The sequence below is a fragment of the Aethalodelphis obliquidens genome, unplaced genomic scaffold, assembly GCF_003676395.1.
Source record: "Aethalodelphis obliquidens isolate GAN/ISIS:26980383/991018 unplaced genomic scaffold, ASM367639v1 scaffold85, whole genome shotgun sequence".
NCBI classification, from domain to species: Eukaryota; Metazoa; Chordata; class Mammalia; order Artiodactyla; family Delphinidae; genus Aethalodelphis; species Aethalodelphis obliquidens.
The window spans coordinates 6,573,026-6,600,638 of NW_020838029.1; the positions used below are offsets into that span (position 1 = coordinate 6,573,026).

General features: G+C 38.3%; 1 protein-coding gene across 1 annotated transcript in view; it reads right to left on the reverse strand.

Moving 5' to 3' along the window:
- TEX11 (testis expressed 11) overlaps nt 1-27,613 on the reverse strand; it is a 345,168-nt gene that overhangs the window by 261,158 nt on the left and 56,397 nt on the right. Inside the window, exon 8 of the mRNA XM_027093589.1 lies at nt 5,279-5,359. Coding sequence (XP_026949390.1) covers nt 5,279-5,359 — 81 coding nt within the window. The remainder of the gene's footprint in view (nt 1-5,278; nt 5,360-27,613) is intronic.

Consider the following 27,613-nt stretch of genomic DNA (forward strand, 5'->3'; position numbering starts at 1 on the left):
ATAGGTAAGTAATCTACCTGAAAAGGATCACAGTAATGATAGCAAAGATGATCCAGAATCTCAGAAATAGAATGGAGGCACAGATTGAAAAAATACAAGAAATGTTTAACAGAGATGAACAACACAATAACTGAAATGAAATATACACTAGAAGGAATCAATAACAGAAGAATTTAGGCAAAAGGAGGAATAAGTGAGGTGGAAGACAAAATGGTGGAAATAACTGCCAAGGAGCAGAATAAAGAAAAAAGAATGAAAACAATTGAAGACAATCTCAGAGACCTCTGTAACAACACTAAATGCACCAATATTCGAATTATAGGGGTCCCAGAAGAAGAGAAAAAGAAAGGGTCTGAGAAAATATGTGAAGAGATTATAGTCAAAAACTTCCATAACATGGGAAATGAAATAGTCACTAAGTCCAGAAGTGCAGAGAGTCCCATAAGGATAAACTCTAGGAGAAACACATCAGGACATATATTAATCAAACTAACAAAAATTAAATTCAAAGAAAAAATATTAAAAGCAGCAAGGGAAAAACAAACAATAATATACACAGGAATCCCCATAAGGTTATCAGCTGATTTTTCAGCAGAAACTCTGCAGGCCAGAAGGGAGTGGCAGGATATACTTAAAGTGAGGAAAGAGAAAAACCTACAACCAAGATTACTCTACCCAGCAAGGATTTCATTCAGATTCGACGGAGAAATCAGAAGCTTTTCAGACAAACAAAAGGTAAGAGAATTCAGCACCACCACACCAGCTTTACAGCAAATGCTAAAGAAACTTCTCTAGGGGGGAAACACAAGACAAGAAAAAGACCCACAAAAACAAACCCAAGACAATTAATAAAATGTCAATAGGAACATACATATCAATAATAACCTTGAATGTAAATGGATTAAATGCCCTAACCAAAAGACACAAACTGGCTGAATGGATACAAAAACAAGACCCATATATATGCTGTCTACAAGAGACCCACTTCAGACCTAGGGACACATACAGACAGAAAGCTAAGGGATGGAAAAAGATATTCCATGCAAAGGGAAATCAAAAGAAAGCTGGAATAGCATTACTCGTATCAGATAAAATAGACTTTAAAATAAAGACTCTTACAAGAAATAAGGAAGGACACTACATAATGATCAAGGGATCAATCCAAGAAGAAGATATAACAATTATAAATATGTATGCACCCAACATAGGAGCACCTCAATACATAAGGCAAATGCTAACAACCATGAAAGCCAAAATCAACAGTAACATAATAATAGTAAGGGACTTTAACACCCCACTTACACCAATAGACAGTTCATCCAAACAGAAAATAAATAAGAAAACACAAGCTTTAAATGACACAATAGACACAGATAGATTTAACTGATATTTACAGAACACTCCACCCAAAACTGGCAGAATACACTTTCTTCTCAAGTGCACATGGAATATTCTCCAGGATAGATCACATCTTGGGTCACAAATCAAGACTCAGAAAATTTAAGAAAATTGAAATCATATCAAGCATCTTTTCTGCCCAAAATGCTGTAAGACTGCCAATCAATTACAGGAAAATATCTGTAAAATACACAAATACAAGGAGGCTAAACAGTGCACTAATAAATAAGAAATTAAAGAAGATGTTTAATAAGATTTAATAAGAAATTAAATAAAATGTCAGAAATTGAAGAAATTAAAGAAGAAATTTTAAAAATACATAGAAACAAATGACAATGAAAACACGATGACCCAAAACCTATGGGACACAGCAAAAGCAGCTCTAAGAGGGAAGTTTATAGCAATTCAATCTCACCTCAAGAAACAAGAAAAATCTCAAATAAACAATCTAACCCTATACCTAAAGCAACTAGAGAAAGAAGAACAAAGAAAACCCAAAGTCAGTAGAAGGAAAGAAATCATAAAGATCAGACCAGAAATAAATGAAACAGAAATGAAGAAAACAATAGCAAAGATCAATAAAACTAAAACTTGGTTCTTTGAAAAGATAAACAAAATTGATAAACCCTTAGCCAGGCTCATCAAGAAAAAAAAGGAGGGTATGCAAATCAATAAAATTAGAAATGAAAAAGGAGAAATCACAACTAACACTGCAGAAATACAAAGGATTATAAGAGACTACTACAAACAACTATAAGCCAATAAAATGGACAACCACGAAGAAAAGGACAAATTATTGGAAAAGTACAATTTTCCAAGACTGAACCAGGAAGAATTAGAAAATATAAACAGACCTATCACAAATAATGAAGTTGAAACTATAAGTAAAAATCTTCCAACAAACAAAAGTCAAAGACCAGATGGCTTCACAGCCTAATTCTATCAAACAAACAGAGCAGAGCTAACACCAATCCTTCTCAAACTCTTCCGAAAAACTGCAGAGGAAGGAACACTCCCAAATTCATTCTACCAAGCCACCATCACCCTGATACCAAAACCAAAAAAAATAACACAATAAAAGAAAAATATAGACCAATATCACTGATGAACATAGATGCAAAAATCCTGAACAAAATACTAGCAAACAGACTCCAACAACATACTAAAAGGATCATACCCCATGATCAAGTGGGATTTATCCCAGTGATGCAAGGATTCTTCAATATACGCAAACCAATGTGATACACCATATTAACAAATTAAGGAATAAAAACCATATGATCATCTCAATAGATGCAGAAAAAGCTTTTGACAACATTCAACACCAATTTATGATAAAATCTCTCCAGAAAATGGGCACAGAGAGAACCTACCTCAACACAATAAAGGCGATATATGACAAACCCACAGCAAACATCATTCTCAATGGTGAAAAACTGAAAGCGTTTCCACTAAAATCAGGGACAGGACAAGGATGTCCACTCTCGCCACTCTTATTCAACATAGTTTTGGAAGTCTTAGCCATGGCAATCAGAGAAGAAAAAGATATAAAAGGAATACAAATTGGGAGAGAAGAAGTAAACCTGTCACAGTTTGCAGATGACATGATACTGTACATAGAAAATCCTAAAGATCTACCAGAAAACTGCTAGAACTAATCAAGGAATTTGGGAAGGTTGCAGGATACAAAATTAATGCACAGAAATCTCTGGCATTCCTATACACTAACAATGAAAAATCAGAAAGAGAAATTAAGGAAACAATCCCATTTACCATCACAACAAAAAGACGAATATACCTAGGAATAAACCTACCTAAGGAGGCAAAAGACTGGGACTCAGAAAACTATAAAACACTGATGAAAGAAATCAAATATGACATAAACAGATGGAGAAATATACCATGTTCTTGGATTGGAAGAATCAATATTGTGAAAATGACTATACTACCCAAAGCAATCTACAGATTCCATGCAATCCCTATGGAACTACCAATGGCATTCTTCACAGAATTAGAACAAAAAATTTTACAACTGGTATGGAAACACAAAAGACCATGAATAGCCAAAGCAATCTTGAGAAAGAAAAACAGAGCTGGAGGAACAGGCTCCCAACTTCAAACTATACTACAAAGCTACAATAATCAAGACAGTATGGTACTGGCACAAAAACAGAAATATAGACCAATGGTACAGGATAGAAAGCCCAGAGATAAACCCACACATATGTGGTCACCTAATTTATGACAAAGGAGGCAAGACCATAGAATGGAGGAAAGACAGCCTCTTCAGTAAGTTGTGCTGGGAAAACTGGACAGCTACATGGAAAAGAATGAAATTAGGACACTCCCTAACACCATACACAAAAATAAACTCAAAATGGATTAAAGACCTAAATGTAAGACCAGACACTATAAAACTCTTAGAGGAAAACATAGGAAAAACACTCTTTGACATAAACCACAGCAAGATCTTTTTTGACCCACCTCCTGGAGTAATGAAAATAAAAGCAAAAATAAAGAAATGGTACCTAATGAAACTGCGAAGCTTTTACACAGAAAAGGAAACCATAAACAAGAAGAAAAGACAACCCTCAGAATGGGAGAAAATATTTGCAAATGAAACAATGGACAAAAGATTAATCTCCAAAATATACAAACAGCTCATGGAGATCAAAATCAAAAAAACAAACAATCCAATTAAACAATGGGCTGAAGACCTAAATAGACATTTCTCCAAAGAAAACATACAGATGGCCAAGAGGCACATGATAAGATGCTCAACATCACTAATTATTAGAAAAATGCAAATCAAAATTACAATGAGGTTAACACCTCAAACCGGTCAGAGTGGCCATTATCAAAAAATCTAGAAACAATAAATGCTGGAAAGGGTGTGGTGAAAAGGGAACCCTCCTGCACTGTTGGTGGGAATGTGAACTGATATAACCACTATGTAAAACAGTATGGAGGTTCCTTATAAAACTAAAAATAGAACTACCATATGACCCAGCAATCCCACTACTGGGCATATATCCTGAGAAAACCATAATTCAAAAACGTACATGTAGCACAATGTTCATTGCAGCACTATTTACAAATAGCCTGGACATGGAAGCAACCTAAGTGTCCATCAACAGATGAATGGATAAAGAAGATGTGGCACATATATACAATGGAATATTACTCAGCCATAAAAAGAAACAAAATTGATATATTTATAGTGAGGTGGATGGACCTAGAGTCTGTCATACAGAGTGAAGTTAAGTCAGAAAAAGAAAAACAAATATTGTATACTAACATATACATATGGAATCTAAAAAATAAAAAATGGTACTAATGAACCTAGTGGTAGGGCAGGAATACAGACATCGAGAATGGACTTGAGGACACAGGGTGAGGAAGGATAAGCTGGGATGAAGTGAGAGAGTAGCATGGACATATATATGCTACCAAATGTAAAACAGATAGCTAGTGGGAAGCTGCTGCATAGCACAGAGAGATCAGCTCGGTGCTTTGTGACCACCTAGATGGGTGGGATAGGGAGGGTGGGAGGGAGTCTCAAGAGGGAGGGGATATGGGGATATATGTATGCATATGACTGATACACTTTGTTGTACAACAGAAGCTAACACAGTATTATGAAGCAATTATACTCCAATCAAATCTATTAAAAAAAAAAGAAATAACCCGTATCACTTTTTCAGAAACCCTTTCTAGTAAAGAACAAAGGAAGCAAAATATTTCAAAGCTTGGCTAAGTAAGTATATCTGATCTAAAATATAACCTCTAAAGGATCACATGAAGTAGTAATGATTCTTCCTAGAACTTGATATAGCATATTTTCAAATGCTTGGAGAATAAAGGCAGAGATTTCACTCACCATTTTGGGCAGCCTTATCAACATATCTTTACAGCGCAGTACACATGTAGATGCTCTTTGAAAATCCTGTTGAGCAACTGCCTGGGAAAGCAAAAAAAAGTCAGTAACTGGTTAAAATGAAATAACAAGCTATTTGTCTATAAGTCAAATCTAACATATTTTTAACTGGTGTTAAAAAGTCTTAATTTCTTTTCTAATCTTCTTAGCAATGCTAACTGGTTGAGCTAAACATAATAGCCAGCTCAAAATACAGAGAAATAAGTGATAAGAATCTTGGGTAAGACAAAGTTGACACTGAATGACAAGAGTTATTTCATTTTTCTGGAAATATCAAAATTGGTGTATTATACAATCTTATGTTATTATATTATGATATAATGCCATGTCTGATAATGTTTCCCCAGCTTGAAGAGCTCTTGTATTTATCTCCACATTAGAGGAGTTTTTTACATTAAATAGCAGTCTTTTGTCCTAAAACAGGCTCATAGTAACTTCATAGTCTGAAATGCTGTGAGCATCTGTTATGAAAGGCAGTTTAGTGCAATCCTATCTTGGAGCTAGAAGAGCTACTCTGATATTCATTACGTATAACCTTGAACCTTATGCTCTCATGGCTTTAGCTTCCTCATCTATAAAACGAGGATACTGTACTAAATTATCTCTTAAGATTTCTTTCAGCTCTACCATTCTATGACACTTAAATGAACAAAAACATCAATCACACATTACTTCCACACCTGTAGAAGAGGCTTGTTTCAGTCATTAAAGAATTTAGCTGATGAGGCATATTAAAAGAAATGTGGACATACACAAAAAAATAATTTTCTGAAGTACTTTCTCGGGGGAAAAATCCCTACATTCACTATTTTCTTTTCTTTACGTGGTGTCAAATATTTTTGTGCTTTGGATAATAAAAGAATTGAGTATAGAGAAGAAAAGATGAAGAATGTAAGAAGCCAGCTTCTCTCTAGTTTTCTCCTCTATCTACTTGCTGAATCTTAAGCTTGACATTTTGCTGAGTAGATACCCTTCTCTAAGGCTTTAATACTAGATTTTGTTAAAGGAGAAAAAAACTGTAAGCACAAGAACTTCAATAAGCCAAATCTCAATTACCTATAGAGATTACAAAATAATATTCCCATCTATACAAATAAATGTTTGATGAATACGTGCTAATTGATTCATTATTCAAGGTGATGAAAATATCATAAAAGAGATACACTGAGTGACAAACATCAATATCAGAGGAGGATGCTTTCTGTTCTTGAAAGATATAAAACAATACAAGCCTTTAACAGTCAAAGAATCCATAAAGTGTCTATCAATACTCAGATTTTACAAAGGTCCAAAGGTCTTTTCATGTTTTCCTAAAACTTATTGAGGTAGAAGGCAACTATTAAAAAACGTATTCAGGGCTTCCCTGGTGGCGCAGTGGTTGAGAATCTGCCTGCTAATGCAGCGGACACAGGTTCGTGCCCTGGTCTGGGAGGATCCCACATGCCGCTGAGCAACTAAGCCCGTGAGCCACAACTACTGAGCCTACGCTCCGCAACAAGAGAGGGCGCGATAGTGAGAGGCCCACGCACTGCGATGAAGAGTGGCCCCCACTTGCCACAACTAGAGAAAGCCCTCACACAGAAATGAAGACACAACACAGCCCAAAATAAATAAACTAATTAATTAATTAATTTTAAAAAATCAGAGAGAACATTTCCTGGCTGTGGTCAGAGGAAGTCCTGACTACTGAATAAAGGCACAGAGAGATGCAACACTGGTGCCTTTGAAGATGGGAGAATGAGGCTAAGAGCCAGGGAAGGCAGGGCTTAAAAAAAAAAAAAAAACTTATTCAATGAGAAATTGATAAAATACAATTTATTGGTTTTTTCTTGTTAAAAAAGAATATATGACTTTTACAGAGATCTTTAAAAATACAGAATGGGCTTTCCTGGTGGCGCAGTGGTTGAGAGTCTGCCTGCTGATGCAGGGGACACGGGTTCGTGCCCCGGTCCGGGAGGATCCCACATGCCACAGAGCGGCTGGGCCCGTGAGCCATGGCTGCTGAGTCTGCACGTCTGGAGCCTATGCTCCACAACGGAAAAGGCCACAACAGTGAGAGGCCCGCGTACCGAAAAAAAAAAAAGAATATTTTTAAAGAATAAAATCAACTGTAATCTCCAAACTCAGATGATCACTACTGATATTCGGGTGTATTTCCTTTCAAAACCATCTAGGTTTATATTTATAGAGTTTGGATCTTGTTTTATTTAATTTCTAAATTTGAATTGTTAAGTAAAGTATCTAAAATTAAACATCTTTTTCTTTCAATAACAAAAAATATACTGAGATTTTATCACAGAGGAAATAACAGGTCTAATAATTCAAGCTAGTTTTGAAAATTTATTCATCTTGTTGGGCCAGAAATCAATATTTCAAATCCAAACAATATAGAATTCCAGTAAAAGAAGTCTTAAGGAAGAGGCAGCATGATGTAATGCTGTAGAAACCTTTGGTGAGCATCATACTTACCAGTGGAGCTTTCTGAAAATCACACGCCCAGGTCCCACCACTTGGAGATTCTGAATCATTAGGTCTAGGACAATGCCCAGCCTATACTGATGTAGTAAAAAGAATATAGGATTTGGATTCCCAGCTTCCCCTCTTCTTTGCTCAGTGAACTTAGGCAAGTCACAACCTCTTTGAGCCTCAATTTCCTTAACCGTAAAATAGGGATAGTAATGTCTACCACACAGGATTGATCTTATGAGGATCAAATGAGACTACAGATATGAAGGCACTTTGTAAACTGTAAGGCAGTATACAAAAATGTTAACATATTTAACAGTCAAAACTACCACCAGTGCCAAGAATTGTAACAAAGGAAGTTATCTGTTCTTGTGTGGTACTCATTGCTTGTAAAATCATATGTTAGCAGGTCTATAAAGTATTATAGCTTATACTAATGGATCAAGGAATCTTAAGTTTCCCTTCCTTAGAAGAGAGAAGAAAAACTCCAAGGCTGGACCTGAACTGCTGCTGCAAAGGATTATTGCCATTATGCAAGGAATTAAATGTTAGACAGACTATCACCTAATATGCTACTAAGTGATGATGACAACACAATCAATCCAAAGACAGTAAACTATGCTGAATGGATCCACTAAAAATTTATGCTAACTTCAACTGGACCTTCACTTTAGCTCAGCAAACAAGAATGTTACAGCCCCTAGTACCATGTCAAGTATATAGTAAATGCTCAGTAAAAATTAGTTTCCTTCTTTGTTGATTTTCTTAGGTCATTTCCCACCCAGATGTTCCAGCCCTTCTTCGTATTCTTCAAGTGCTCCATAACATACCACAACCTCCTACTGCACCTCTCCCAAAAATTACTTCACCTGCCACCTTGTTAAAAAAAACTCATGCGCTCCTCAACATCTAATTCTTCTTTGCAGTGTAAAATACCTAACTTATGTCCCTTTCCTAACCAGAGAAAATTCACAATCTTCTTAATTTTTCACAGCATAATTAGTTGTTCACCTTTTGTTTTACTGTGGAACTGGAACTTCATTCATATGAAAGCAATTATCCTAGTGTAATATATCTGCTTATACATCTGTATCTTCCACAAAACTTACCTTAAGCTCCTATAAGAGAGGAACCACACGTTAACATGATTATTTTTTTGGCCACACCACTCACGTGGCTTGCGGCAGGGGTCCCTAACCAGGCCACATAGCAGGAGGTGAGCAGCGGGCCACTGAGCGAAGCTTCATCTGTATTTACAGCCACTCCCCATCGCTCACATTACCACCTGAGCTCCACCTCCTGTCAGATCAGCAGCGTCATTAGATTCTCATAGGAGTGTGAACCCTACTGGGAACTGCACATGCGAGGGATCTAGGTTGTGCACTCCTTATGAGAATCCAATGCCTGATGATCTGAGGTGGAGCTGAGGCAGTGATGCTAGAGCTGGGGAGTGGCTACAAATACAGATTATCATTAGCAGAGAGGTTTGACTGCACAGAGACCATAATAAATCAATCGCTTGCAGACTCATATCAAAACCCTATCAGTGAGTGGCGAGTGACAATTAAGCTCCATCTGGTGCCAGGCTTTATAGTGGCAAGTGAGTTGATGTACTTCAATTGTACAGTTGCATCTGGTGGCAGGCTTTAAGTCAGGATCCGACACTTATTTTAGAACCTGCGAGCCACAATTACTAAGCCCGCATGCCTAGAACCCGTGCTCCGCAACGAGAAGTCAGCGCAATGAGAAGCACGTGCACAGCAACAAAGAGTAGCCCCCACTCACCACAGCTAGAGAAAGCCTGCACGCAGCAATGAAGACCCAACACAGCCAAAAATAAATAAATAAATAAATAAATTTTTATAAAAGAAAGTTTAAAATTTTGGTGAACTCCAATTTAGCGATTTTTTCTTTGCTTGTGCTTGAGGTGTCATATCTAAGAAATCATTGCCCTTACCTAAGGTCACAAAGATTTATACCTATGTTTTATTCTAAGAGTTTTATATTTTCAACACTTACTTTTAGATATTTGACCATAAATATGGGGCTATATTTCTGGACTCTCAGTTCTTTTCAATTGATCTATATGTCTGTCTTCACGCCAGCAGCACACTATCTTGATACTATAGTTTTGCAGCAAGTTTTGAAATTAACAAATGTGAGTCCTCCGGGCTTCCCTGGTAGCGCAGTGGTTGAGAGTCCGCCTGCTGATGCAGGGGACACGGGTTCGTGCCCCAGTCCAGGAAGATCCCACATGCCGCAGAGCGGCTAGGCCTGTGAGCCATGGCTGCTGAGCCTGCACATCCAGAGCCTGTGCTCCGCAACGGGAGAGGCCACAACAGTGAGAGGCCCGCGTACCACAAAAAAAAAAAAAAAATGTGAGTCCTCCAACTTTGTTCTTTTTCAAGATCGTTTTGCCTGTTTTACGTCTCATGAGTGCTGATATGAATTTTAGGATAAGGGTATCAATATCTGCAAAAAACAAGGAAGCTGGAATTTTGATAGGGATTGAATACAATCTGTAGATAAATTGGCGGGAATATTGCCATATTAACAATATTAAGCCTTCCAATCCATGAATATAGAATATTTTTCCATTTATTTTGATCTTCTTAACTTCTTTCAATAAAATTTTATGGCTTTCTTTCACTTCTTTTGTTAAATTTATTTATGAGTATAATCCCTAAATAAAATTCTCTATTCTCAAATGACATGATCTTATACAGAGAATATCCCTAGAAATCCACACAGAAAAACTAGAAGAACTAATAAAGAAGTTCAGCCAGGTTACAGGGTTCAATAAACAAAAATCAGTTGTATTTCTATTCACTAACAATGAGTAAACCAAAAATGAAATTAAGAAATCAATTCCACTTAAATTACAACAAAAAATTAGAAATAAATTTAACAAAACAACTGCAAGACTTATACACTAAGGACTACAAAACATTGTTGAAAGAAATTAAAGAAGGCCTAAATAAACAGACAGATATTCCATGTTCACAGATCAGAAGACTTAATAGTCTTAAGATGGCAATGCTCCACAAATTGAGCCAAAGATTCAATGTAATTCCCATCAAAATTCTAGATGGCTTTTTCTGCAGACACTGATATGCTGATCTTAAGATTCATCTAAAAATTTAAGGGACCCACAACAAGCAAAACCATTTTGAAAAACAAGAACAAAGTCACAAGGCTCACACTTACTATTTCAAAACTTACTACAAAGCTACCACAGTTGAGACTATGGTATTGGCATAAGGAGAGACATATAAATCAACAGAATAAAACTAACAGTCCAGAAAGAAATGCTTAAATTTAGGGTCAATTGATTTTTGAAAAGGCTGCAAAGACAATTCAATGAGGAAAGAACAGTCTCTTTTAAAAAATGGTGCTAGGACTGAATACCCAATACAAAAGAATGAAACTGAATACCTACCTCATGTCATATGAAAAATTGACTCAAAGTAGATCAAAGGCTTAAATGTAAAGCTAAAAGCTATAAAATTCTTAGACTAAAATACAGGAGTAAATCTTCATGATCCTGGATTAGGCAATGGTTTCTCAGATATGACAATAAAGCACAAGCAACAAATGAAAATAATAGACGTCAATTCTCCCCAAATTGATATATAGGCTGAACATAATTTCAATGAAAATTACAGCAAAAACTCTGTGTAAATGTGAACAAGATTATTCTAAAATCTATATGTAAAGAAAACGGAATTAGAATAGCTAAAATAATTCTGAAAAATAATAATAAAATGGAAAGAATGACTACACATTTTCAAGACTTTATAGCTATAGTAACCAAGACAGTGTGGTACTGAAAGAAGGATACACCCATAGATCAAAAGGAAAGAATAGAGATCGCAGAAAGAGATCCATCCACACAAGTATGGCCAACTGATAATTAACAAATGAGCAAAAGCAATTCAATGGTGGAGGGATAGTCTTTTCAACTACAGGTGCTGGAGCAATTGGATATCCATAAACAAAAAAGGAACCTCAACCTAAACCTCACACCTTACACAAAAAATAACTCAAAATCAATCACAGATTTAAACGTAAAAGGTAAAGCTATAAAACTTTTAGAAGAAAATATAGGGAAAAATCTTTCAGATCTAAGGCTTGGTGAAGAGTTTTGAGACAGAATACCAAAAGCATAATCCATAATAGAAAAAAATTAACTGCACTTCATCAAAATTACTTTTGTTCTGCAATCCGATTAAAAGACTGATCAGACAAGCTACAGACTAAGTGACAATATTTACAAACACATATTGGACAAAGGACTCAAATCTAGAATACATAATTCTCAAAATTCACAGTAAAAAATCAAATAATCCAATGACAAAATGGCCAAGAGACATGAAGAGACATCTCACCTAAGAGTATATACAAATGGCGGGACTTCCCTGGTAGTACAGTCGTTAAGAATCCGCCTGCCAATGGAGGGGACATGGGTTCGAGCCCTGGTCCGAGAAGATCCCACATGCGGCGGAGCAACTAAGCCCGTGCGCCACAATTACTGGGCCTGCACTCTAGAGCCCACGAGCCACAACTACTGAGCCACAACTACTGCCACAACTACTGAAACCCGTGTGCCTAGACCCTGTGCTCCCCAACAAGAAAAGCCACCACAATGAGAAGCCCACACACCACAATGAAGAGTAGTCTCCGCTCGCCGCAACTAGAGAAAGCCTGCACACAGCAACGAAGACCCAAAGCAGCCAAAAATAAACAAATAACTAAACTTTTTAAAAAACAGAATATACAAACGGCAAATAAGTACATAAAAAAAATTCAACATCATTAGCCATTAGTGAAAGGCAAACTGAAAACGATGAGATATCACTACACATCTAATAGAACAGCTAAAATAAGTCACAATACCAAATGCTGGCATGGATGCAGAGAATGGGATCTCTAATATACTGCTGGTGGGAATTAAAATATCACAGCCACTCTAAAAAAACGTTTGAGAGTCTCTTTAAAAATAAATAGGTAGGGGCTTCCCTGGTGGCACAGTGGTTAAGAATCTGCCTGACAATGCAAGGGACATGCGAGCTGTGGCCTGGGAAGATCCCACATGCAGCGGAGCAACTAAGCCCGTGCGCTACAACTACTGAGCCTGAGCTCTAGAGCCCGCAAGCCACAACTACTGAGCCCATGTGCCACAACTAATGAAGCCTGCGCGCCTAGAGCCCATGCTCCACAACGAGAAGCCACGACAATATGAAGCCCACTCAGCACAACTAAAGAAAGCCTGTGCACAGCAACAAAGTCCCAACACAGCCATAAATAAATAAATAAATAAATAAATAGGTAGAGGGGAGCTTCAAGATGGCAAAAGAGTAAGACGCGGAGATCACCTTCTTCCCCACAAATACCTCAGAAATACATCTGCAAGTGGAACAACTCCTACAGAACACCTACTGAACTCTGGCAGAAGACCTAAGACCTCCCAAAAGGCAAGAAACTCCCCACGTACCTGGGTAGGCCACAACAAAAAAGAAAAAAACAGAGACAAAACAATAGGGACGGGAGCCGCAACAGTGGGAGGGAGCTGTGAAGGAGGAAAGGTTTCCACACACTAGGAAGCCAAGTCGCAGGCAAAGACTGCACGTGGCGGAGGGGGGAAGCTTCGGAGCCATGGAGGAGAGCGCAGCAACAGGGCTGCAGAGGGCAAAGCGGAGAGATTCCCACACAGATGGTCAGTGCCGACCAGCACTCACCAGCCCAAGACGCTTCTCTGTTCACCCGCCAGGACAGGCAGGGGCTGGGAGCTGAGGCTCCGGCTTCGGAGGACAGATCCCAGGGACAGGACTAGGATTGGCTGCGTGAACACAGCCAGAAGGGGGCTAGTGTGCCACAGCTAGCCGGGATGGAGTCCGGGAAAAAGTCTGGAGCTGCCGAAGATGCAAGAGACTTTTTCTTGCCTCTTGGTTTCCTGGTGCGAGAGGAGAGGGGATTAAGAGCGAGACGCTCAGGCTGCTTCTGCAGCCACCAAGAAGCCTGTATGCTAGCACAAGTCACTATCCACACCGCCCTTCCCAGGAGCATGTGCAGCCCGCCACTGCCAGGGTCCCGAGATGCACGGAAAACGTCCCCAGGAGAACACACAGCGCACCTCAGGCTGATGCTACGTCACGCCGAGCTCTGCCGCCGCAGGCCTGCCCCGCATCCGCACCCCTCCCTCCCCCTGGCCTAAGTAAGCCAGACCCCTGAATTAGCTGCTCCTTTAACCCCGTCCTGTCTAAGTAAGAACAGACTCCCTCAGGCAACCTACACACAGAGGCAGGGCCAAATCCAAAGCTGACCCGAGGAGCTGTGTGAACAAAGAAGAGAAAGGGAAATTTCTCCCAGCAGCCGCAGGAGCAACGGATTAAATGTTCACAACCAACTTGATATACCCTGCATCTGTGGAATACCTGGATAGACAACGAATCATCCCAAATTGAGGAGGAGGACTTTGGGATCAACGATATATATTTTTTTCTCCCTTTTTCCCTTTTTGTCAGTGTGTATGTGTACGCTTCTGTGTGTGACTTTGTCTGTATAGCTTTGCTTTTACCATTTGTCCTACGGTTCTGTCTGTCCGTTTTTGGGGGGTTTTTTTAGTATACTTTACAGTGTTTGTTATCATTGGTGAACTTCTTTTTTTGTTTGGATCTTCTTTTCTTTCTTTCTTTCTTTTCAATTACTTTAAAAGAATTTTTAAATAACTATATTTTGTTTTTTAATGACATTTTTATTTTATTATATTTTATTTTATCTTTTTCTTTCTTTCCTTCTTTTTTCCTCCCTTTTATTCTGAGCCATATGGATAACAGGCTCTTGGTGATCCAGCCAGGGGTCAGGGCTGTGCCTCTGAGGTGAGACACCCAAGTTCCGGAGATTGGTCCACAAGAGACCTCCCAGCTCCACATAATACCAAACGGCGAAAATCTCCCAGAGATCTCCATCTCAACGCCAAGACCCAGCTCCACTCAACGAACAGCAAGCTACAGTGCTTGATGCCCTAGGTCAAACAACTAGAAAGACAGGAACACAACCCCACCCAGTAGCAGAGAGGCTGCCTAAAATCATAATAAGGTCACAGACACCCCAAAACACACCAGCAGATGTGGACCTGCCACAGAAAGACAATATCCAGTGTCATCCACCAGAACACAGGCACTAGTCCCCTCCACCAGGAAGCCTACACAACCCACTGAACCAACCTTAGCCACTGGGGGCAGACAACAAAAAAACGGGAACTACGAACCTGCAGCCTGCAAAACGGAGACCCCAAACAGAGTAAGTTAAGCAAAATGAGAAGACAGAGAAACACACAGCAGATGAAGGAGCAAGGCAAAAACCCATCAGACCAAACAAAGGAAGAGGAAATAGGCAGTCGACCTGAAAAAGAATTCAGAATAGTGATAGTAAATATGATCCAAAATCTTGAAAACAGAATGGAGAAAATATAAGAAACCTTTAACAAGGACCTAGATGAACTAAACGGCAAACAAACAATCATGAACAACACTATAAATGAAATTTAAAATTCTCTGGAAGGAATCAATAGCAGAATAACTGAGTAAGAAGAAAACATAAGTGACCTGGAAAATAAAATCGTGGAAATAACTACTGCAGAGCAGAATAAAGAAAAAAGAATGAAAAGAATTGAGGAGAGTCTCAGAGAGCTCTGGGACAATATTAAACTTACCAACATTCGAATTACAGGGGTCCCAGAAGAAGAAGAGAAAAAGAAAGGGACTGAGAAAACATTTGAAGAGATTAGAGTTTAAAACTTCCCTAATATGGGAAAGGAAATAGTTAATCAACTCCAGGAGGCACACAGACTGCCATACAGGAAAAATCCAGGGAGAAGCACACCAAGACACGTATGAATCAAACTATCAAAAATTAAATACAAAGAAAAAATATTAAAAGCAGCAAGGGAAAAACAACAAATAACACTCAAGGGAATCCCCATAAGGTTATTAACAGCTGATCTTTCAGCAGAAACTTTGCAATCCAGAAGGGAGGGGTAGGACATATTTAAAGTGATGAAAGGGGAAAACCTACAACCCAAGATGACTCTACCCAGCAAGGATCTCATTCAGATTTGATGAAGAAACTAAAACCTTTAGAGACAAGCAGAAGCAAAGAGAATTCAGCACCACCAAACCAGCTATACAACAAATGCTAAAGGAACATCTCTAGGCAGGAAACACAAGAGAAGGAAAAGACCTACAATAACAAACCCAAAACAATTAAGAAAATGGTAACAGGAACATACTTATCGATAATTACCTTAAATGTAAATGGATTAAATGCTCCAACCAAAAGACACAGACTTGCTGAATAGATACAAAAACAACACCAATATATATGCTGTCTACAAGAGACCCACTTCAGACCTAGGGACACATAAAGACTGAAAGTGAGGGGATGGAAAAAGATATTCCATGCAAATGGAAACCAAAAGAAAGCTGGAGTAGCAATTCTCATATCAGACAAAACAGACTTTAAAACAAAGCTATTACAAGAGACAAAGAAGGACACTACATAATGATCAAGGGAACAATCCAAGAAGAAGATGTAACAATTGTAAATATTTATGCACCCAACACAGGAGCACCTTGATACATAAGGCAAATACTAACAGCCATAAAACAGGAAATCAACAGTAACACCATCATAGTAGCAGACATTAACACCCCACTTTCACCAATGGACAGATCATCCAAAATGAAAATAAATAAGGAAACACAAGCTTTAAATGATACATTAAACAAGATGGACTTAATTGATATTTATAGGACATTCCATTGGAAAACAACAGAATACACTTTCTTCTCAAGTGCTCATGGAACATTCTCCAGGATAGATCATATCCTGGGTCACAAATGAAGCCTTGGTAAATTTAAGAAAATTGAAATCGTATCAAGTATCTTTTCTGACCACAACACTATGAGACTAGATATCAATTAGAGGAAAAAATCTGTAAAAAATACAAACACATGGAGGCTAAACAATATACTACTTAATAACCAAGGGATCACTGAGGAAATCAAGAAATACCTAGAAGCAAATGACAATGAAAACACAATGACACAAAACCTATGGGATGCAACAAAAGCAGTTCTAAGAGGGAAGTTTATAGCAATACAATCCTACCTTAAGAAACAAGAAACATCTCAAATAAACAACCTAACCTTACACCTAAAGCAATTAGAGAAAGGAGAACAAAAACACCCCAAAGTTAGCAGAAGGAAAGAAATCATAAAGATCACATCAGAAATAAATGAAAAAGAAATGAAGTAAACGATAGCAGAGATCAATAAAACTAAAAGCTGGTTCTTTGAGAAGATAAACAAAATTGATAAACCATTAGCCAGACTCATCAAGAAAAAAAGGAAGAAGACTCAAATCAATAGAATTAGAAATGAAAAAAAAAATAGAATTAGAAATGAAAAAGGAGAAGTAACAACTGACCCTGCAGAAATACAAAGGATCATGAGAGATTACCACAAGCAACTATATGCCAATAAAATGGACAACCTGCAAGAAATGGACAAATTCTTAGAAATACACAACCTTGAGTGACTGAACCAGGAAGAAATAGAAAATATGAACAGACCAATCACAAGCACTGAAATTTAAACTGTGATTAAAAATCTTCCAACAAACAAAAGCCCAGGACCAGATGGCTTCACAGACGAATTCTATCAAACATTTACAGAAAAGCTAACACCTAACTTTCTCAAACTCCTCCAAAATACAGCAGAGGGAGGAACACACCCAAACTCATTCTACGAGGCCACCATCACCCTGATACCAAAACCAGACAACGATGTCACAAAAAAAGAAAACTACAGGCCAATATCACTGATGAACATATATGCAAAAATATTCAATAAAATACAAGCAAACGGAATCCAACAGCACGTTTGAAGGATCATAATCAACTGGGTTTTATCCCAGGTATGCAAGGATTCTTCAGTATACGCAAATCAATCAATGTGATACACCATATTAACAAACTGAACTATAAAAACCATAAAACTGGAAAAGTGGACAGCTACATGTAAAAGAATGAAAGTAGAACACTCCCTAACACCACACACAAAAATACACTCAAAATGGATTAAAGACCTAAATGTAAGGCCAGACACTATCAATCTCTTAGAGGAAAAAATAGGCAGAACACTCTATGACATAAATCACAGCAAGATCCTTTTTGACCCACCTCCTAGAGAAATGGAAATAAAAACAAAAATAAACAAATGGGACCTAATGAAACTTAAAAGCTTTTGCACAGCAAAGGAAACCATAAACAAGACCAAAAGACAACCCTCAGAATGGGAGAAAATATGTGCAAATGAAGCAACTGACAAAGGATTAATCTCCAAAATTTACAAGCAGCTCATGCAGCTCAATATCAAAAAAACCAAACAACCCAATCCAAACATGGGCAGAAGACCTAAACAGACATTTCTCCAAAGATGATATACAGATTGAAAACAAACATATGAAAGAATGCTCAACATCATTAATCATTAGAGAAATGCAACTCAAAACTACAATGCAATATCATCTCACACTGGTCAGAATGGCCATCATCAAAATATCTACAAACAATAAAGGCTGCAGAGGGTGTGGAGAAAAGGGAACCCTCTTGCACTGTTGGTGGGAATGTAAGTTGTTGATACAGCCACTATGGAGAACAGTATGGATGTTCCTTAAAAAACTAAAAATGGAAATACCATGCGACCCAGCAATCCCACTACTGGGCATATACCCTGAGTAAGAAAACTATAATTCAAAAAGAGGCATGTACCACAATGTTCACTGAAGCTCTAATTACAAGACTCAGGACATGGAAGCAACCTAAGTGTCCATCAACAGATGAATGGATAAAGAAGATGTAGCACATATATACAATGGACTATTACTCAGCCATAAAAAGAAACGAAATTGAGTTATTTGTAGTGAGGATGGACCTAGAATCTGTCATACAGAGTGAAGTAAGTCAGAAAGAGAAAAACAAATACCGTATGCTAACACATATATATGGAATCAAAAAAAAATGTTCATGAAGAACCTAGGGGCAAGATCGAATAAACACGAAGACCTACTAGAGAATGGACTTGAGGACACGGGGAGAAGGAAGGGTAAGCTGGGACAAAGTGAGAGAGTGGTAGTGTATATATGGACATATATACACTACCAAATGTAAAATAGATAGCTAGTGGGAAGCAGTCGCATAGCACAGGGAGATCAGCTCGGCGCTTTGTGACCAGCTAAAGGGTGGGATAGGGAGAGTGGGAGGGAGGGAGACACAAGGGGAAAGAGATATGGCGATATATGTATATGTATAACTGTTTCATTTTGTTATAAAGCAGAAACTAACACACCATTGTAAAGCAATTATACTCCAATAAAAATGTTTAAAAAATTTAAAAGAAAAAGAAAGAGAAAAAGATACTACTATGTATAAAATAAGCTACAAGGATGTACTGTGTAACACAGGAATATAGCCAATATTTTATAATAACTGTAACTGGAGTATAACCTTAAAAATTGTCAATCATATTGTACACATGTAACATAATATTGTACATCAAGTATATGTCAATAAAAAATTATATAAAGCACTCAGGTTTTTTTCTCACGTGAACTGCTATCAAGCCAAACGTACCAGTGACACAGTGTATTACACAGGGAGTTGGTTTCTTAAATATTGAAATCTTATAGGCTTGAGAAGTTTAAGTAACAGCCCAAGGTCATACAGCAAGTTCGTGTAATAGCTGAGATATAAGACCAAGACCTGCTGGACTTCATATCAGTTTTTTATAGTAGTTGCATTAAAGTAGCCCACAAAGGATATTAACATTACAAGGCAAGACAAAATTACCACAAGGGGTTATCTTTTTAAATAGTCAACCTACGTTGTAGGGTAGGGAGCGTTAGACTAAAAGTCAGAAAATCTTGGTTCTGGTCTTAGATCTTCAACTAACTCACACCTTCTCTCTGAACCTCAGTTTCATCATTTAAAAAATAAGAAGGAATTAAACAAAACCTAAATAAATGGGTAGATATCTCATATTCATGGATCAGAATACTTAACATTATTAAGGTAGCAATACTCCTCAAACTGATCCAGATTGAACGCTATTCCTATCAGGATCCCAGCTGATTTGTTGCAATTATTGACAGGCATATCCTAAAATTCATATGGGAATGCAAGAGACCCAGAAGAGCTGAATAACCTTGAAAAATAACAAAGCTAGAAACTCACACTTCCTGATTTCAAAACTGACTACATAGCTACTGTAATCAAGACAGTGTGGCACTGGTAAAAGGACAAACATATAGATCAATGGAAGAGAATCAAGAGTCCAGAAATAAACCCTCACATTTAGGATCAATTAATGTTTTTTTTAAACACAAAGTCTTTTATTGAGAAGCTGCACAAATTAACTCCAAATTACTGCCACAGAGAAGAGGAGGCTTCAAGGCACAAAACTTGTTGCTGCACTCCATCTTACTTTATTGTAGTGTCTTCACTCAAGTACTAGAAGCTAAAAGCCATCCCTTTTACAGTATCACATCTTTTCATCTCTGCTCTTGCCCCCTGTAGTTTCATTAAAAGACAATGAACGTTTTAAGGTAGTCAAATGGAAAATATAAAATTGCACCATTTTAACAAAGCTTAAAGTATTTCCATTCTAAAGCATGAGAAGAATTCAAAATAACACACTTGGTATTTTATTACACTCCATTCCCTGTGTCATTTCCTCATCAAAAGGCTCTTGGTTGGAACAGCCTTTGGAATCGGAAAGGCGGTGCAATCCCAGACTGATAAATAGAGGTAAAATTTTTAAAAACAGTGGCCAAATTAGATCATTTTGATTTGTTCTCTAGATCATTAAACTTGATTTTTAGTTTCAAAGATAACATTATTGTAACTCTCTATTCCTCCTATGTTTAGATGACACAGATCTAAAAATTATAGCCTTTTTTGGGGCTTTTTCTTTTTAACTTCTTTATTGGAGCATAATTGCTTTACAATGGTGTGTTACTTTCTGCTTTATAACAAAATGATTCAGCTATACATATATATTCCCATATCTCGTCCCTCTTGCGCTTCCCTCCCACCCTCCCTATCCCACCCCTCTAGGTGATCACAAAGCACCGAGCTGATCTCCCTGTGCCATGTAGCTGCTTCTCACTAGCTATCTATTTTACATTTTGTACTGTATATATGTCCGTGCCACTCTCTCACTTCCTCCCAGCTTACCGTTTCCCCTCCCTGTGTCCTAAGTCCATTCCCTATGTCTGCATCTTTATTCTTGCCCTAGCCCTAGGTTCTTCAGTCCTCTTTTTTTTTTTTAGATTCCATATATATGTGTAAGCATACAGTATTTGTTTTTCTCTTTCTGACTTACTTCACTCTGTATGACACACTCTACGTCCATCCACCTCACTACAAATAACTCAGTTTTCTTTCTTTTTATGGCTGAATAATATTCCACTGTATATATCTGGCTGAATAACATTCCACTGTATATATCTGCCACATCTTCTTTATCCATTCATCTGTTGACTGACACTTAGGTTGCTTCAATGTCCTGGCTATTGTAAATAGAGCTGCAATGAACACTGTGGTACATGACATTTTCTGAATTATGATTTTCTCAGGGTATATGCCCAGTAGTGGGATTGCACGGTTGTAGTTTTAAGGAACCTCCATACTGTCCTCCATAGTGGCTGTTATCAATTTACATTCCCACCAACAGTGCAAGAGGGTTCCCTTTTCTCCACACCCTGTCCAGCATCTACTGTCTCTAGATTTTTTGATGCTGGTATTCTGAGTGGTGTGAGGCGATACCTCAGTGTAGGTTTGATTTGCATTTCTCTAATGATTAGTGATGTTCAGCATCCTTTCATGTGTCTGATGGAAATCTGTATATCTTCTTTGCAAAACTGTCTATTTACGTCTTCTGCTCATTTTTGGATTGGGTTGTTTGTTTTTTTGATATTGAGCTGCATGAGCTGCTTGTAAATTTTGGAGATTAATCCTTTCTCAGTTGCTTTGCTTGCAAATATTTTCTCCCATTCTGAGAGTTGTCTTTTGGTCTTGTTTATGGTTTCCTTTGCTGTGCAAAAGCTTTTAACTTTCATTAGGTACCCTTTGTTTATTTTTGTTTTTATTTCCATTTCACAAGGAGGTGGGCCAAAAAGGATCTTGCTGTGATTTATGTCAGTGTTCTGCCTATGTTTTCCTCTAAGAGTTTGATAGTGCCTGGCCTTACATTTAGGTCTTTGATCCATTTTGAGCTGATTTTTGTGCGTGGTGTTGGGGAGTATTCTAATTTCATTCCTTTATATGTAGCTGTCCAGTTTTTCGAGCACCACATATTGAAGAGGCTGTCTTTTCTCCATTGTATATTCTTGCCTCCTTTATCAAAAATAAGGTGACCATATGTGCGTGGGTTTATCTCTGGGCTTTCTATCCTGTTCCATTGATCTATATTTCTGCTTGTGTGCCAGTACCATACTGTCTTGATTACTGTAGCTTTGTACTATAGTCTGAAGACCGGGAGCCTGATTCCTACAACTCTGTTTTTCTTTCTTAAGACTGCTTTGGCTAATCGGAGTCTTTTGTGTTTCCCTACAAATTGTGAAATTTTTTGTTCCAGTCCTGTGATAAATACCATTGGGAAGTTAAGAGGGATTGCATTGAATCTGTAGATTGCTTAGGGTAGTACAGTCATTTTCACAATGCTGATTCTTCCAATCCAAGAACGTAATATAGCTCTCCATCTGGTTGTATCATCTTTAATTTTTTTCATTAGTGTCTTAACAGTTTTCTACATACATGTCTTTTGTCTCCTTAGGTAGGTTTACTCTTAGCTATTTTATTCTATTTGTTGCAGTGGTAAATGAGGGTGTTTCCTTAATCTCTATTTCAGATTTTTCTTCCTCAGTGTATAGGAATGCAAGAGATTTCTGTACATTAATTTTGTATCCTGCTACTTTACCAAATTCACTGATTAGCTCTAGTAGTTTTCTGGAAGCATCTTTTGGATTCTCTTTACATAGTATCATGTCATCTGCAAACAGTGACAGCTTGACTTCTTCTCTTCCGATTTGGATTCATTTTCATTCTTTTTCTTCTCTGAGTGCTGTGGCTAAGACTTCCAAAACTATTTTGAGTTACAGTGGCGAGAGTGGACAACCTTGTCTTCTTCCTGATCTTAGTGGAAATCGTTTCAGTTTTTCACCACTGAGAACGACGTTGGCTGCGGGTTTGTCATATATGGCCTTTATTACGTTGAGGTAAGTTCCCACTATGCCTACTTTCTGGAGGGTTTTTATCATAAATGTGTGCTGAATTCTGTCAAAAGCTTTTTCTGCATCTATTGAGATGATCATATGGATTTTCTCCTTCCATTTGTTAATATGGTTTATCATATTGATTGATTTGCATATACTGAAGAATCCTTGCATTCCTGGGATAAACCCCACTTGATCATGGTGTATGATCCTTTTAATGTGCTGTTGGATTCTGTTTGCTAGTATTTTGTTAACGATTTTTGCATCTATGTTCATCAGTGATATTGGCCTGTAGTTTTCTTTCTTTGTGATGTCTTTGTCTGGTTTTGGTATCAGGGTGATGGCGGACTCATAGAATGAGTTTGGGAGTGTCGTTCCCTATGCTATATTTTGGAAGAGTTTGAGAAGGATAGGTGTTTGCCCTTCTCTAAGTTTTTGATAGAATTCGCCTGTCAGGCCATCTCGTCCTGGGCTTTTGTTTGTTTGAAGATTTTTAATCAGTCTCGATTACAGTGCTTGTGATTGCTCTGTTTACGTTTTCTATTTCTTCCTTGTTCAGTCTCAGAAGGTTGTGCTTTTCTAAGAATTTGTCCCTTTCTTGCAGGTTGTCTATTTTACTGGCATATAGTTGCTTGTACTAATCTCTCATGATCCGTTGTACTTCTGGAGTGTCAGTTGTTACTTCTCCTTTTTCATTTCTAATTTTATTGAGTCTCCTCCCTTTTTTTCTTGAAGAGTCTGGCTAATGGTTTATCAATTTTGTTTATCTTCTCAAAGAACCAGCTTTTAGTTTCATTGATCTTTGCTGTTTCCTTCATTTCTTTTTCATTTATTTCTGATCTAATCTTTATGATTTCTTTCCATCTGTTACATTTGGGTGTTTTTTCTTCTTCTTTCTCTAACTGATTTACGTGAAAGGTTAGGTTGTTTGAGATGTTTCTTGTTTCTTAAGGTAGGATTGTATTGCAATAAACTTCCCTCTTAGAACTGCTTTTGCTGCATGCCATACGTTTTGGGCCATCCTGTTTTCATTGTCATTTGTTTCTAGGTATTTCTTGATTTCCACAGTGATCCCTTGGTTATTAAATAGTGTATTGTTTAGCCTCCATGTGTCTGTATTTTTTACAGATTTTTCCCTGTAACTGATACCTACTCTCATAGCACTGTGGTCGGAAAAGATACTTGATACAAGTTCAATTTTCTTAAATTTACCAAGGCTTGATTTCTGACCCAGGATACGATCTATCCTGGAGAATGTTCCATGAGTACTGGAGAAGAAACTGTATTCTGTTGTTTTTGGTTGGAATTTCCTATAAACATCAAATAAGTCAATCTTGTTTAATATATTTAAAGCTTGTGTTTCCTTATTTATTTTCATTTTCGATAATCTGTCCATTGGTGAAAGTGGGGTGTCAAAGTCCCCTACTAAGAGTGTGTTACTGTCGATTTCCCATTATATGGCTGTTAGCATATCCCTTATGTATTGAGATGCTCCTATTTTGGGTGCATACATATTTACAATTGTTATATCTTCTTCTTGGATTGATCCCTTGATCATTACACGGTGTCCTTCTTTGTTTCTTGTAATACTCTTTAAGTTTTCTTTTGTCTGATATGAGAATTGCTACTCCAGCTTTCCTCTGATTTCCCTTTGTATGGAATATCTTTTTCCATCCCCTCACTTTCTGTCTGTATGTGTCCCTAGGTCTGAAGTGACCCAGCATATATACGGGTCTTGCTTTTGTATCCATTCAGCCAGTCTATGTCTTTTGGTTGGAGCATTTAATCCATTTACATTTAAGGTAGTTATCAATATGTATGTTCCTATTTTCATTTTTAGTTGTCTTGGGTGTGCTACTGCAGGTCTTTTCCTTCTCTTGTATTTCCTACCTAGAGAATTTCCTTTAGCATATGTTATAAAGCTGTCTTAATGGTGCTGAATTCTCTTAGCTTTTGCTTGTCTGTAAAGGTTTTAATTTCTCCATCAAATCGGAATGCAATCCTTGCTGGCTAGAGTAATCTTGGCTGTAGGTCTTTCCCTTTCATCACTTTAAATATGTCCTGCCACTCCCTTCTGGCTTGCAGAGTTTCTGCTGAAACATCAGCTGTTAACCTTATGGGGATTCCCTTCCATGTTATTTGTTGTTTTTCCCTTGCTGCTTTTAATATTTTTTCTTTGTATTTAATTTTTGATAGTTTGATTAACATGTGCCTTGGCATGTTTCTCCTTGGATTTATTGTATATGGGATCCTCTGTGCTTCGTGGACTTGATTAACTATTTCCTTTCCCATATTAGGGAAGTTTTCAACTATAATCTCTTCGAATATTTTGTCAGTCCCTTTCTTTTTCTCTTCTTCTTCCGGGATACCTATTACTTGAATGTTGGTGCGTTTAATGTTGTCCCAGAGGTCTCTGAGACTCTCCTCAATTCTTTTCATTCTTTTTTCTTTATTCTGCTCTGCTGTAGTTATTTCCACTATTTTACCTTCCAGGTCACTTATCTATTCTTCTGCCTCAGTTATTCTCCTATTGATCCCTTCTAGAGAATTTTGAATTTCATTTACTGTGTTATTCATCATTGTTTACTCTTAGTTCTTCTAGGTCCTTGTTAAAGGTTTCTTATATCTTCTCCATTCTATTTCCAAGATTTTGGATCATCTTTACTGTTACTATTCTGAATTCTTCTTCAGGTAGACTGCCTATTTCCTCTTCATTTGTTTGGTCTCATGGGTTTTTGCCTTGCTCCTTCATCTGCTGTGTGTTTCTCTGTCTTCTCATTTTGCTTAACTTACTCTGTTTGGGGTCTCCTTTTCGCAAGCTGCAGGTTCATAGTTCCCGTTGTTTTTGTTGTCTGCCCCCAGTGGCTAAGGTTGGTTCAGTCGGTTCTGTAGGCTTCCTGGTGGAGCGGCCTGGTGTCTGTGTTCTGGTGGATGAGGCTGGATCTTGTCTTTCTGCTGGCCAGGACCGTGACCAGTGGTGTGTTTTGGGGTGTCTGTGACCTTATTATGATTTTAGGCAGCCTCTCTGCTAATGGGTGGGGTTGTGTTCCTGTCTTGCTAGTTGTTTGGCATAGGGTGTCCAGCACTGTAGCTTGCTGTTCGTTGAGTGGAGCTGGGTCTTATCGTCAAGATGGAGATATCCAGGAGAGCTATCGCTGTTTGATATTGCGTGGAGCCGGGAGGTCTCTGGTGGACCAATGTCCTGAACTTGGCTCTCCCACCTCAGAGGCACAGGCATGACACCCTGCCATAACACCAAGACCCTGTCAGCTACACGGCTCAGAAGCAAAGCAAGAAAAAAAGAAGAGAGCAACCAAACCAAAAAAATATCCACCAATGATAACAAGCACTAAAATCTCTACTAAAAAAAAAAAAAGGACAAACAGAACCCTAGAACAAACGGTAAAAGCAAAGGTATACAGAAAAATATCACACAAAGAAGTGTACACATACACACTCACCAAAAGAGAAAAAGGAAAAAAGTATCTACCTATCTATCTATCTATCTATCTATATATATATATATAAGGAAAAGGAAGAGAACAACCAAATCAATAAACAAATCTACCAATGATAATAAACTCTAAATACTAAACTAAGATAAACATAAAACCAGATACAAATTAGATGCAGAAAGCAAACCACAAGTCTACAGTTGCTCCTAAAGTCCACCGCCTCAATTTTGGGATGATTCGTTGTCTATTCAGGTATTCCACAGATGCAGGGTACATTAAGTTGACTGTGGAGATTTAATCCGCTGCTCCTGAGGCTGCTGGGAGAAATTTCCCTTTCTCTTCTTTGTTCACACAGCTCCTGGGGTTCAGCTTTGGATTTGGACCCGCCTCTGCGTGTAGGTCACCTGAGCGTGTCTGTTCTGCACTCAGACAGGACAGGGTTAAAGTAGCAGCTGATTAGGGGGCTCTGGCTCACTCAGGCCGGGGGGAGGGAGGGTTGTGGAATGTGGGGCAAGCCTGCGGCAGCAGAGACCACCAACATGACGTTGCAACAGCCTGAGGCGTGCCGTGTCTTCTCCCAGGGAAGTTGTCCCTGGATCACAGGACCCAGGCAGTGGCAGGCTGCACGGGCTCCTGGAAATGGAGGTGTGGATAGTGACCTGTGCTTGCACACTGGCTTCTTGGTGGCTGCAGCAGCAGCCTTAGCGTTTCATGCCCGTCTCTGGTGCCCGCACTGATAGCCGCAGCTCACACCCGTCTCTCGAGCTTGTTTAGGTGGTGCTCTGAATCCCCTCTCCTCGTGCACCCCAAAACAGTGGTCTCCTTCCTCTTAGGCAGTTCCAGACTTTTTCCTCCTGGCTAGCTGTGGCACACTAGCCCCCTTCAGGCTGTGTTCACACAGCCAACCCCGGTCCTCTCCCTGGGATCTGTCTTCCAAAGCCGGAGCCTCAGCTCCCAGCCCCCGCCCGTCCCAGCAGGTGAACAGACAAGCCTCTCAGGCTGGTGAGTGCTGGTCCGCACC